The 15,366-nt window shown below is 39.2% G+C and overlaps 1 protein-coding gene across 1 annotated transcript in view; it reads right to left on the reverse strand.

Annotated features, from left to right (window-relative positions):
* The window catches only part of ITGA4 (integrin subunit alpha 4), a 207,264-nt gene that overhangs the window by 86,159 nt on the left and 105,739 nt on the right, over positions 1-15,366 (reverse strand). The window contains exon 15 of the mRNA XM_033943950.1: positions 13,146-13,300. Coding sequence (XP_033799841.1) covers positions 13,146-13,300 — 155 coding nt within the window. The remainder of the gene's footprint in view (positions 1-13,145; positions 13,301-15,366) is intronic.

Consider the following 15,366-nt stretch of genomic DNA (forward strand, 5'->3'; position numbering starts at 1 on the left):
CCTACAAGAATTGAAACTGACACATTCATGCTTATTTAACAATTGCTGTCTCAATTAAACATAAACAATTAGGTAAAAAAATACTGCAGTGTTTAAAAAAAAATTAAAATATATATTAGACATGGATTGAATAAGTTATCTGGTTATGTGTTGTTTTTTTTGTTTGTTTTTTTTTAATCTTTATTCATTTTTAAACTTATAAGTATGATAACATAGCCATACAAATAACCATAAATATATCACTTAATAATCAACAATGATACATATAATACTCTTATCTCCCCCCTCCCCACCCTTATCTATCATATAACCAATACTTATACAACATGTAACAATAAAAATACCCTCCCTCCCACCCCATAATTGAACTTGTAAATTTAAGGGAAACAAGATTTTTCTAATCATTACAATACTTTGTTAATGGCTCCCAAATATCTTGAAATTTCCTGAAACAACCCTGTTGTATTGCAATAAGTCTCTCCATTTTATAAATATGACATAAGGAGTTCCACCAAAAATTATAATTTAATCTATTCCAATTTTTCCAATTATATGTAATTTGTTGAATGGCAACCCCAGTCATTATAAGTAATAATTTGTTATTATTTGTAGATATCTGACTTTTTGCTCTCATTGCCATACCAAACAGCACAGTATCATATGATAATGCCACAGGGTTATCTAATAAACAGTTAATTTGGTCCCAAATTGATTTCCAAAAATTCATAATGAATGGACAATAGAATAATAAATGATCTAAAGTCCCTGCTTCGAGATGACAGTGCTAACATTCATTAGACTTAGAGCTATCTAATTTTTATAAACGAACAGGGGTCCATAAAGCTATATGTAACAGAAAAAAACAAGTTTGTCTCATGGATGCCGACACTGTACATCTCATCCTCCAAGACCAAATTCGTGGCCATTGAGACGCATTAATTTGATGCTTAATCTCAATGCTCCAAATGTCTCTCAGACCTGTATTTGGTTTTTTCTTAATAAGTCCAGTTAATAATTTATACCACTGAGCGGCCTGGTAACCCAAGAAGTCTGTCTGAAAACATAGGAACTCCAGACTATATTGATTATTAAGGTTTTTCCAGTCAGGGAACCCCGCCTGAATGGCATGCTTCAGTTGCAACCATCTAAAACTTTCTGATTTAGTAAGGCCATATTTGTGCTGCAACTGTGAAAATTCAAGCATTTTACCATTAGAAATAACATCCTCTAATATACGTATTCCTGCTATCATCCAATGCTTCCAGACAAGTCTTTCTCCGCCAATTTGAATCTTGGAGATATCTGGTTATGTTTTAACAGATACGGCTATACTGAACAAAGGCCACTATTAGCCTGATATGTAAAGCTAACTATACTCGTACATTTACCAGTGGTCAATGAATATGTAATTGACTGATCTGTGTTGTTTAAAAAGTGATACAGTCAGTCATATAATATTGAGCCGTTTAAATCACCTGATATTTTCTAAATACATATATACTCGAATATAAATCCAGCCAATGATAAACTGAGGATAACCTTCCTCTCCCCCCAAAAATGTTGACTTGAATATAAACCAAGATTGTAAGTTCTACTAAGCAGGGACTATCTCTTGAATGTTTTAATGTGCAGCGCTGTAGAAATGATAAGTAGCAGTAGTAGTCACTTACATCAGCCATTCCGAGTAGTGAGACTGCACAGGGCAGGAGCATAGGAGGATTGCTCTTGAGCTTAAGGTAGGCCCACGGAGAGACCTTTGATGGGTCTGAAAGGGGGATGACTCAAATATAAACCGAGACCCCCATTTTTGTGCATTTTTTGGCCACCAAATCTAGGTTTATATTCAAATATATACAATAAATGTGAGCCATGTTTGCATGTGGGCTGATGGCAGTCCAAAAAGTTATCCATTTAGGGAAGAATTCATCAAAGGGTGATAATCGCTTTAGAGCTCACTAATGGTTAGCATGTGCTAAACGTTGAACATGCCCATTATATTCCTGTGGGCATCTTTAGCTTTTAGTGCACTCTAATCATTAGCACATGCTAACGCAGTTCATGCCCTCTGATGAATTGCCTCTTAATGGCAAGGGGTAGGGAATTCACTAAGGCAGCGGTTCCCAACCCTGTCCTGGAGGAACACCAGGCCAATTGGGTTTTCAGGCTAGCCCTAATGAATATGCATGAAGCAAATTTGCATGCCTATCACTTCCATCATATGCAAATCTCTCTCATGCATATTCATTAGGGCTAGCCTGAAAACCCGATTGGCCTGGTGTTCCTCCAGGACAGGGTTGGGAATCACTGAACTAAGGGGTCAGTATAAAAAGTGATTTAACCGAGGAGGAGAGGCTCCTAGCCAGCTGTCTGCTGATAATCAGCAATACATAACCAACTAGTGGCATTGAATAGCAACACTAACTGGCTATCCTAAATCCAGCAGGAGAGAGATGTTACAGGGATAGAATCTGGGTGAAGCTGGCACTTATTTGAGCAATGGCGATATTCAGTGCCAATGTCTACCTACTTCAGAGGGCCACACACAAATCTGCCCTATCTTTGTCTACTTAGCTATCCAGGCATTGGCACAGAATATCAGCTGGTATCTGCATAATTCCTGGGTAGGGCCTGAATAGGTCCCTGGTCCCTATCTCTCTCCCTCCCTCTGATTCTGATTCCTCCCCAAAGAGAATTTGACCCCCCAACAAGACCCTCCATGCTTTAATTTATTTTATATGGACTTGGTAATTTGTGTCGAGTTGAGCACCCCTAATCATTTTGAAAAGCTGGCCCCCTATGACTCTGGGAAAGTCACTTAATCTCTCCATTACCCCAGGTACCACAATTAGCTTGTGAGCCTGCTGGGACAGATAAGGAAAATACTTAAAAGTACCTGGTTACTATTCAATGAATTGTAAACTGCTTTGCATGAAACTCTTCATGAAAAGGTGGTTAATAAATCTCAATAAATCAAATAAATACCGTATATACTTGAATATAAGTTGATCCGAATATTAAGTTGAGACCCCCACATTTTCCCCTCAAAAAGGAGGAAAAATGGTTGACTTGAATATAAGTAGGGCAGCTTAATATGCAAGTGCCCTGCCCTGCCAGGATCTGCACCCAGTGCCCCCTCTCTCCCATTTCAGGCTCTGCATCCAGCCCCCCTTCCTTTCCTCCCTCCCTCCCTACCAGGCTTTGCACCTGCCTCCCCCTTCCCTGCCCTGTCCATCGTAACTCCTCTGCCGATCCCTGGTGGTCCAGAGATACAGCAGGCAGGAGCTAGCTTTTTGCACTCCTGTCCCACTGCTACCCCGGTTAGTCGGTCGCAGACATGGCCACTGTGAGTTGTGGTTTCTTCAGCCACTGAGCAACACCAATCAGGAGCACACTTTGGCGCCGCTGCTCGGCGCTAAGCGGCTTTCTGATTGGCTCCTGCAAATTCTCGCGAAAATTCACGGGAGCAAGTCAGGAAGCCGCTCAGCACTGAGTAGCAGTGCCAAAGAGGCTCCTGCTTTTTGCTGCTCAGCGGCTGAAGAAACCACAACTCACAGCAGCCACCTACCGGGTTAGCAGAGGGGTAGGAGCACAGAAAGCTCACTCCTGCCCACTGCACCTCTGGACCACCAAGGATCGGCAGAGCAGCTACGACGGACAGGGCAGGGAGGGAGGCAGGGTGCAGAGCCTGGCAGCAGCCTGCAATAAGTCTGGGAGGGTGGCGCTGTCCCTAATATAAACCGGGACTCCCATTTTTGGGCCAAAAATCCCAGTTTATATTCGAGTATATACGGTAATTAATATAGGCAGTTGAATATGAGGGAGTATTAGGATAATATGAACTAGATTCTATAAATGGTGTCAAAAAAGTACATAATGGTGCTCAGAGATAGGTTTTAATAGAATAGTGCTTGGTGCTGGGAATCACACCTAGGCATAGCCATTTATTATAACTGAAACATTGTATTATTCCTCATGCCTGCGAGGAGAGTGTGATAAAATTTATTTGTGGCTCCTGTGCCTAAAAATATACATATAAATTTTTTATTAATTCTAATTAGCACCAATAGTTGTTTGTTAAGATCCCAATTATCTGTGCTAATTGAATCATTATTGAATTTAATTGCATGCACAAATTTGCATGTGCATTTTTTAACACTTTTTACAGAATTAGGCTGTAAATGTTATAACAAAGTATTGCTTACATTATATAACTTGCTATTTAAGATGTCTTCTCCTCCCTCTTGAGTTGTACGGCACTCTCATGTGCATCTTCTGAGACGGGAGAGGCTCCGCAGGATTAGAGATGAGCGGATAAGGTCCCTCTTTACAAAAGTAAGGGACAGGGAAGAAACAAGCCAGTAAGCCTCAAATTGGTGGTAGGAAAAATTATGGATTCACTGTTAAAGAAAAAGATAATTAACTTTCTAGAATCTAAAGGGTTGCAGGATTCGAGCCCAAATGGCTTCACCAAAAGAAAATCTTGCCAAATGAATCTGCCTGGATAACCAAGGACCTGGAGTAATATACTTGGATTTCAGCAAAGCCTTTGACATGGTTCCTCTTGAATAAGCTGAGAAGACTTGAAGTGGTGAACTGGATTGGAAACTGGTTGACCGATAGGCGACAAAAGGGTGGTGGTAAATTGAATTTGGTCAAAGGAAAGGAAGGTGAATAATGGCATGCCTCGGGGGTCGGCACTGGGTCCGATTCTGTTTAATATCTTTGTGAGAGACATTGGTGAAAGTTTTGAAGGAAAAGTTTGCTTTTATGTGGATGGCACAAAGATAGCCAATAGAATGGATACCCCAGAGGGAGTAAAAACCATAAGAAGAGATCTAAGAAAATTAGAATATATATATACATACATACACTGTATATATAAATAAGATAGGAGAAGAGAGATTAATAAATACATGCTCAGGAAAGGGACCTTGGGGTGATGGGTGTCAAGATTTCAAGGTGATGAAACAATGTGACAAGGCAGTGACCGCGGCCAGAGGAATGCTGGCCTATATAGAGAAAGGAGGTGTTGATGCCCCTGTACAAGTCATTGGTGATGCCCCAGTTAGATTATTTTGTTTAGGTTTGGAGGCCATATCTTGCTAAAGATTGTAAAAAGACAAAGTGGTTCAGAGGAAAGCAATGAAAATGGTATGGCATTTGCACCCCAAGACGTATGAGGATAGACTTGGTTACCTGAACATATACATCCTGGAGAAAGAAGAATTAGGAGGGGGGGTGATATGATACAGGCATTCAAATATTTGAGAAGTATAAATATACAAACACACTTTTTCAAGAGAAGGGAAGGTGGTAGAACTGGAGAATATGAATTTAGATTGTAGGGGGGCTGACTCAGGAGTAACATCAAGATATACTTTTTCACAGAGAGGGTGGTAGATGCCTGAAATGCCTTCCTGGTGGTGGTGGTGCAAACAAAAACTGTGACGGAGTTCAAAATTGTGTGGGATAGACACACAGAATTCCTAAATAGAAAGAGGGATAGTATTGAAACATAACTTGACAAATCAACAGCTATAACTTAATTTCGATGTGCAGGAGTTGTGCTTAAATGGCAGTTTCAGCAGTGGGTAAGTGAAGCTGAGACCGAACGGACTTCTATTATCTGTATCCTGTATATAGCAGGATAGCTTTGATGGCAACTCCAGCAGTGGGGAAGTATAGCTCATTCCAAACGGACTTCTATAATCTGTGTGACGTTTGTGGGAAGATAGATCTGGAGGGGCTAGAGTTAGTTTTGATGGCACCTCAGTAGCTAGAGAAGTAAGGCCAGTTTGCGACAGCCATATTTATGGACTGAACCATGAAAATAGCAAGGATGGATCAGGTGCAAGTATTATCTAAGTATTGCATATCTCAGGGGGAGGGGAAGACATCTTATAGTGGAACTTAGCAAGTAAAATGCAATAATATACTGGATTGTTGGTTCAACATTACCTTTATAATAAATGTGACTGTTCGGTAGACTGGATGGACCATGCCATCATGTACTATTATACTGTCAAATGATGATAATTAGTATACAAGGTCTATTCAAAAAGTTTCAAGACAGTTTGAATTGTGCACCAATGGGAAGTTCTTTTGAGATGCACTGGGCGATGCTGAGTAGCTTGAAACCTCATGAGTAACCTCATTTTTTACATTTGTTGATATTTAATCTCTGAGCTACAGCAAATTTTGTGAAAGTGTGTTTTCGTAATCGTTATTTTTCATCATGTGCAACCTCAATGAGCAGCACTATAGCGTGACGTTCTGCTTTAAATTGGGTAAGATTGCAACACATGAAATGTTGAAAGTGGCTTATGGGGGAACATATCATGAATTGTGGAAGGTATTTTGAATAGTATTCATGCTTCAAAAGTAGTCATGAATCAGTGGAAGATGATTTGAGAACTGGAAGACCATCAATGTCAACTGATGATGATCATGTTGATCAAGTGAGAGTTCTTATGCACCCTAATCGGCAACTAACTGTTAGAGAATTGGCAGAGGAATGCAATATCTCCATTTGTTCATGCTACAATGTTCTAACAGAGAAGTTGGTGATGTCTCACATTGCAGAAAAGTTTGTTCCATTGTTGATGATTGACGACCAGAAGAACATGATCTATCGGAATCTTCTTGAGCAAGCAAATGAAGATAAAATATTTCTTGATAATTGGTGATGAGACATGGGTCTATGGTTATGACGTAGAAACCAATGCTCAGTCATCTCAATGGAGAACCAAAACATTGCCAAGACTGAAAAAACTCAGCAAGTTTTGTCTAAAGTCAAAGTGATGTTAACATTTTATTTTTACAGTCACGGTGTTATTCACTATGATTTTCTGCCACAATGACAAATTGTCAACAAAAATTACTAACTGAAAATGCTGAAACGACTCTGTGAGAGAATCAGGAAGAAGTGGCTCATACTTTGGAGGGAGGAGTCATTGTTCCTATATCACAACAATGCGCCCGCTCACGCTGCTGTCAAAATTCAAGAATTTTACACAAAAAAACAATGACAGTTCTTCCCCAGGCACCTTACTCTCCTTACTTGGTCCCTGCTGACTTTTTATTGTTTCCTAAACTTAAATCCTTGCTGAAAGGAAAGTGATTCAACACCATTGAAGACATAAAGCAAAATTCGACACAGCAACTTTTGGCGATTTCTGAAGACAGATTTAAGGACTGTTTCCCAAAGTGGAAACGACAGTGGGAAGAGTGTATATGTAGGGAAGGGGAGTACTTTGAAGGGGACTCAATGGAATAAGTTGTAAGATAGTTTAATAAAATTTTTAGAAAATAAGCCTGGAACTTTTTGAACAGACCTCGTACAATACTGGAGTTGCCAATTCTTCATCTGTCTTTTGCCATTTGCTATATACAGATCATAGAAATCTGTCTGGCATTAGCCTAGTTCCTATTACTCTTGCACAGCACAACACCTCAAAAACCATGTTGTGTTTCCATCCCTTTTCTATTTAGGTATCCCCTGTGTTTATCTTATGTATTTTTGAATTTCTTGACTGTTTTTGACTCTACCACCAACTGAAAGAGTTTTCCAGACATCAACTACTCTCTCTATGAAAAAGTATGTATTGACATTCCTAGGTCTAATACCCTGCAACCTCAATTTATGTCCTTTAGTTCTACCTTCCCTATGTCTCTGGGAGAGGTTTATATATATATATATATATATATACACATCACACAATTTTCAACTAGGATTTAATGTAGTTTATAGTCATGATAATGAGTAATAGTTTGGTTATATTATGATTATAGAAGACATAAGTGGATTAGGCAACTTATGAATCACACAGAGAAGAGATAGGTCTTTAGCATTTTTCTGAAGCTGTAGTAAATGGGCAGCTGAAGTAAGGGTAGGCACCTCAGTGGCTCAATGATGCAGTTGTGACAGCATCTGTTGCTCATGGATGCTGTTGCTGCCTGCCAGGTTGGTAAATATGAGTTTTGGCCACCTCTGGAAGTCTTCAGCTGACAGAGATTGAGGATCCTCATCAGATAGAGTATTTATATTTTATATTATATTTATATTAGAGGCTCAGGCAGAGACCCATTTGCAAATAATGTATTCTTCCCGATTAATATTTCCAAATTAATTAAGTACCTTTGCTTATGTGGAAATGTTAATTGGGAAGAATACATACTTTCTAAATGGGTTTCTGCCTAAGCCTCTAAGGTACTTCAGTAGCATAACCCCCCCCCCCCACACACACACACACACACTTTTATCAAGCTGTGTTGCCAAGCCGCGTGATCCTATGAGTGGCTCAGCGTTTATTTATGTTTATTTTATGTATTTATATACTGTCTATCAAAGTTATCTAAGCGGTTTGCAATCAGTTACTCAAGTATTTTCTCTTGGCAGCACAGATTGATAAAATGGTGGTGGTGGGGGGAGTGTAAATGAAATAACTACTTCTGAAGATTATGTTCATGGGCAGGGGTGGAAAAGATTACTTGCAGGGTTGGAATGGATCTTAGCAGGGACCAGCAAGGATGGATTAGATTTCTATCCCCGTGCAACTGTGAACTCTGATGGTTAGATAGTTCCTAGTTATCCCTCCCCCCTCCAGAACTGGAAAAGTATTTACTATTTCTGTGGAGCAAGCAGTTTCTTGGCTCTTCCAGGTAGGGAGATTTACAATTCTCTGACTTAAGAAGATATTCCCAGTTCAGGGAGGGATTTCTTTCTCTAGGCAATTCAGAATGATTCCTGTTTCTTTTAGTAAACTGCTTAGTTTCCTGTAAGTTGAATGTCTGTATCATGTCTCTGGTCGCTCGCTCTCTCCTTTCTCCTTTCCTTTATTCAGGTTTTCTAGTCACTTCTTATACATCTTTTGGCAAAAACCCTGTACCATTTTTGTTGCCTTCCTCTGGACCACCTCAAGTCTTTTATGTCTCTGAAGAGACGATAGCCTTCAAAATTAGACACAATACTCCAAGTGGACCTCACCAATGATATGCACAGGGGCATCAACACCTCCTTTCTTCCGCTGCTTATTCCTTATTCTAAGCAGTCTAGCATTAAGTTAGCAACAGCCACATTGTTTTGCCACCTTCAGATCCTCAGATATAATCACCCTAAGGTTTCTCTCCTGGTCCATTCATGTTAGTTTCTCACCTCCTAGTGCATACTGCTCTTTTGGATTTCTGCACCCCAAGTACATCACTTTGCACATCTTTTTCACCTACCATATTGCGGCTCCAGGCTCAAAATGGTTGCTGTAACCTCTAATGGCATTCTTGTAGTAACATAGTAACATAAGTACTAGCACTAGTTCTGTGAGTCTGTTGCTAGAGGTCATGAAAGCCATTTTAAAGCTAAAACCATGATGGGCAGGAGTGAATGGGTATCTATCCTGCCTGCTGGACATCTAGACCACCAGTAATCTTAAAGGTAGGTCCAGGAAGGAAAGCTAAAGAGAGTGAGGGGGATCTATTTGGGGATGAGTAAATTAGATTCAGATAGGTGGGAGGGAAGAGGTATTGAATCGATAGTGGGTGGGTCTCAGCTAATATTCAGCCAAGGCCCACAAAAGTGTCTCATGTGGGTTCCAGCTGAATACTAGTCAGGACCAGCACATCCCTGCATAGCCCTGGATATTCAATGCCAGTATCCAGACATGGTCCAGCATTGAATATCAGGTCTTAATTCAGCCCGCAGTGGTCAACATTTAAAAGTTTGCTGACCTCCACTGGCAGAATACCTGATAAATGGATAATTCTAGTCCAATCACTGACCAATATTTATATTCATCCCCACTACCCCTATGGATCATAGTCCCGAACACAGGGATTAGGTTAAAGGCCACATCAGTTCAAAATCCAGCTCTATGGGAGCACCTCCATTTAGGTGCCCCAATACCATATAATGAAAGCTTTTTAAAAATGATATATATTTTTTTCCTTTTTTAAATTTGTAAACAAGTCCAATAAACACTGATTAAATAAAATACAAAGTCCACGTCAAGGAAGAGAGGAATGAACCCATTAAGTTAAATTATAGAAAGGAAAACCACCACTGAAAAACTAGTCCCAACCTCTCTTTCAATTCTGTGGCAAATTATTCCACATCTGTTGATCCAACATTAGCTACGCTATCTAATATTAGTCTTTCTAACTGATCTTGTTCAAAGAATACATATTTAATATTTGACAGTGCAATTAAACATATAGAGGGAAGGTTAACAACTAGAACCCAGAGCCAAAGCCCTTTAAAAAAACCCTTTTTAAAATGATACCTGGGTACCTAGATTCAATGGCATAGCGAGGGAGATTGACGTCCAGGGTGGTGGTGCCCCACACTTCCCTGCTGCTTCAGCACCCCCCTCTCCCCCAGTGTGCATCTTGAAATATTCACCAGCATGAGTAGCATCTTCCACCCACTGCTCATGCCAGTATTGGCTCCCTTCTGACGTCAGATCCTTGTCCCCCAACCAGGAAGTGACGTTAGAAAGGAACCAGCACGAGTAGCAAGTGGCAGATGCTGCTCGCGCCAGCAAACATTTAAAGAGGTACACGGAGAGTGGAGAAGAGGAAAGGCATTGGTGTCGGTGCCATGTGTGAAGACGGCGCGCGGGGTGATCCACCCTCCTCCCTTGCTATGCCACTGCCTAGATTATGTTACACTGGTTTCAAGTTACACATGTCTGTGCCTTACATTTATGTTTAATCAATTTTTATTTTCAGAAATAAAACCAACCAATAAAGAACCGTCAACAGAAGAAAGTATAAAGAATCAGAACCATTATACTATGCACACATGCCCAACACCCAATCCCCCTGTTTCCACACGCATATATCCCCAACCCCCGGTCCATATACAAAGCATGAACAACAGTACAGTAGGCTTGGAGTCTGATAGCCCACTGCTGAAGAAAGAAAACCCTCCCCTATCACCCCCCCACTCTGACAAACAGAGACCATAAAATGAAAAGGCAAAACAATAAACAAACAAAAAAAATAAAACTTTAATGGAGAAAAGAAGGAAGAAGAGAAAGAGAGAAGAAGAAAGAAAATAAATAAATAAATAAATTATAACATTCCTTTCACAGGGTTAAAAAGAGTCCAAAATGTCACTCCGGGCTCTTGGTGACAAAGACTGAATATATGTGCCTTACATTTATAAAGATGTACTAGTCATAGACCTGATGTAATCACATTCTCGTAAATGCAGCAGGAACATACATAACTCACAGTATTCTGTAAGTTAAACACTTGAAAGGGAGACATGTCTGTCCTTCATGTCCATGCCCCTCTTGTATTAACATGCTATTTAAGTTAGGTACACCATTACAGAATAGTGCTTAAGTGCCATGGGTAAGTGTGCACTTATACACAAAAGTACTAGTATTCTATACATTTATATATAAATGTGGGTGCCCAATTATAGAACATATTTACCTATAGTATATACATTATATCCTGAAGATAGGCTAACTGCCAGGGTATTCCTATGGACACCTTGGGCCTGATTCTGTAAACGACACTTGCTTGCAAAACAGGCGCCTACCATGTTTCAATCACAGGTAGGCACCATGTCCAAAATTCCAATTATTTTTTGTACAGATGCCTTAAATGTAAGCCGGCATTTTTCAGGCCTACATTGAAGGTGTCTTCCTCGAATCTTTGGAAGCACCTTGGTATGCCTACAAATGCCTAAGGCCATTTCCAGCATAAGCCACACCTACGCCGACCTTAGGCATAGATAAGCGTGCATAGGCATAGATAAGCGTGCATAGGCACTTCCATAGGCATGAGTCAGATGCCTACATTATAGGCATCATTTATCGCATCAATGTTTTTTTGAAAAAGTGTGTCCAATTGGTCTATTAGACAGTGGTAGGACGCCTAACGCTGCCTACAATTGGGACGCCGTTTTGAGAATCAGGCCCCTTTGGGCCCATTTTATTAATGTTTAGTACAAATGTGCACTCATTTGAAGCAACATGGGAAATTTCAATGACATTTCTCATGCTTCAGACAAAAACTATATGAAACAACAAGAAAAACCTCAAACTTTTTGATTTTTTTTTCATGTCTTTAATGATGTAAACTCTTCCAAAAGAGTGTACACTCTCCTAACAAAGTGTGCATTATTCACAGAGAGTACCTACTATTCAAAAAGAGTGTGCACTCTTTCTGAATGGTCTGTAAAATGCTTGCACTATTGGGAAAAGAGTGTGCATTCTCTTCAAATAATGAGCATTTCTTATAAGAGTGTGCAATCTTTCCAAAAGAGTATGAGCATTGCTCCCATTACATAAAAAAAACCCAAACAAACCCTTGAATAAAACAAAAATTCCTGGGAAACTAAACAAACCAAAGATTTTTGGGTTGCATACCCCTAAAGTTTAGCATGCACTGTCTGCTACCATGGCCCATTTTATTCCTATGGGTTCATTGTCAGGCAACACATGTTGCTCTTTTGCATGCCGTGTTAGTGAAAGGAGCGCTTTCTGTTCCATTTTTTAGCACAGTAACTTTCTACTTTAGAAAATACAATGAATTTAAACCCCCCAAAAGAGCTTCAAAGCTGGAGACAATAAAACAAATGCACTATTAAGTCCACGTCTACACACATGTACATAACAGAGCTTTTTAATATTTCATAGATAAAAATATAGGGGCTGATTCTCCAAATGGTGTCCCGATTGTAGGCGGTGGTAGATGTCCTACTGCCATCTCATCAGCCAATTGGGATGCACGCTTTTGAAAATCATGCTGTGATGGAAGCCTGCAAAATAGGTGTCTGACTAGGCATGTCTACCGATGCCCAAGACCAGCATGGATGTGGTTTCCACTAGAAATGGCCTTGGGCATCCGTAAACACTCCTATGCATTTCTGTAGGCACAATGTAGACACTTTAAATGTAGGCCTGTAAAATTCTGGCCTACATTTAAGGCATCTGTTAGGAAAAAAGATTTGATTCACTAAAGGATGCCGATGCGAGATTGACATGCGATCGGCAGCCACTTCGTAGGTGGCTGCCAAGATATGCGTCCATTAGAGAATCAGGCCCATATTGTATAAGTTGATGATATATATAAACCTTAGCTAACTTGTTCAATGTTTTAATACTCTTGTAATTAAGATATAAATGTTCTCTTACCCTCATGAAAGCTGTGTGTGTTTTACAGTTAACTCTGCTTTTGTAAATCTCAATATTCCCTGAAGTCACATCAGATGTTCCATTTGATGAAAAGTAAAATCTTGCCGGAGATCCAGCTTTTCTGTGAGTGTCAATGGTGACATTATAATGCAGTACTGGAACATGAAAAAAACAGGTTTGATGGTTACATGAAACATTCTTTTTTTTAGTTCAATAGATTTTTATTAATAATTTCAAATATGAACAGATCATGACACAAACAGTTCACAGAAATAATTAGCAAAACTGACTGATTACAAGACTCAATATACTAATGATAACACTAAAACTAAGCATACATATACATAAGAAAACTAACAGCATGGATGTACATTACCATAGAAAAAAATGATATTCATTTTAAATGTAATATGTCATTATTTTTTGTGAGAGGATTCCAAATTTTTTTGAAATGTGCAAACATTCCTTTTTTCCCACAAACATTCTAATTGGGTATTTTTGTTTATCTTTTGGACCTCATCATCCCATCACCCTTTCAATATATCATTTCCCTGCCAACCCTGATTCAGATTCATCTGATTTCACTAGGAGTATTTCTTTTTCAGATTCTACTCTACTCCTGTGGAATAAGCTACTGTCTCATATCAGTTTGTTTTGAAAATGCACAATGGTTTCAATTGGTACAAACTCTTTCAAAAATTATAATCTCTTTAGACATGGTCAGGGCAATTCTATAACTGGTCACATGCAATTCTATAACTGGTCACATGCCTTGAGAAAATTGGCACATACGTGCATAATTGCACTACATATGCTCTCTATTCTATAAGGTGAGTAGAGGGAATCCATAGCACAGAAGATCAAGCAAACCAAATAAAGTACCAAGGTCTTCCAAGAATAGATGAACAACAAGGCTTTAATGAAGGACCCAGCATCAGTTATGTTTCATCAGATCAGCTACATCATGAATCATCCTTAACAATCCTCTTTATTTAGAAAAGTAGAATGCCTTGGCTAGATCAGTTGCACCACAGCCAAGTGAGATCCTCTTTCGAACACAGCAATCCTTGAACGATGATTTCACTTAGCTATGGTGAAACTGTTCTAGCCAAAGCATTCTACTTTTCTAAACAAAAAGAATTGCTTTTAGGATGACCCTGATCCAAGTGATCTGCTGAAACAGCTCAGGTTGGATCCTTCATTAAAGCCGTGGAGGAGCATTTTTGATAGGAAGTCTGAGTTTGGATGTTTTGGGAAAGATGTCCAGAAATCCAGTAGAGAAAATGTCCATTTTCGAAACTGCAAGATGTCTATCTTTTTTTTTTTTTCACATTCGCAGAGAACAAACTTGTATAGTATCAAGCTTATTTCACCACAAGACCTCAGATACCCAAGGCACTACTTTCACATTTTTTCATCACCGGTCTTTGTTTAAGGCATAAACACAAAGTAATATTATTTTTAACAGGCTCAAGAATGATAGTGTGCTACTGAACTGATAAAGGAAGAGCACTTAAATGTATATCCCGTGCAGAAAAACAAGAAAAAAACCACTTATTTCATGCTCTGTGGCTTTGATGCTGTTATGTATTGCCAAAACTGCAAAGTCCATAATGCCAGAATTGCCCCAAAACTGCTTAATATCTTAGTATTTATCCATACGACGTGTCCGGTTTCCCCTCACAATGTTGGCTTCATCAGGATTTTCTAGTTGGGTTCTTGCATTCAGCCATAATCCAAGGTAGTTAATATATGTATTTATTTAGATTTCTATCCCGTCCTCCCGAGTTCATGCCCACTGTTGAAATATCAGCAGAGGCATATATTGATGATCTGATCACTTATAATTGGTGTTTGAAAAAAGAAAAAATTGAAAAATAATTATTTAATAATTTATAAAAAGAAATGAAATGATAGGAATAAAGTAGATATAAATGTGAAGGTTTCTGATCCATGAAAGATACCTACCACCACTTTACTACCATAGGAGAACAATATATGTTCTTGGTGTGGTGTTATGAGATCCTTTCCTTCACTTAGGCATCTGAGCAATTTGGTTGACCTTTCTGAGAATCTTATTATTGCATAGGTTGACACATATTTTCCACCAAAACTTTTTTTTTATTGGTTAATGGCACTTCTTCCATCTTTCACAGGTTCAAATCTCTACAACCCCCCCCCCCCCCACTAGTACTTTACATCTTCTTTTTGGTCTCATAAG

This window comes from Geotrypetes seraphini, chromosome 5 (assembly GCF_902459505.1).
Source record: "Geotrypetes seraphini chromosome 5, aGeoSer1.1, whole genome shotgun sequence".
NCBI lineage: Eukaryota > Metazoa > Chordata > Amphibia > Gymnophiona > Dermophiidae > Geotrypetes > Geotrypetes seraphini.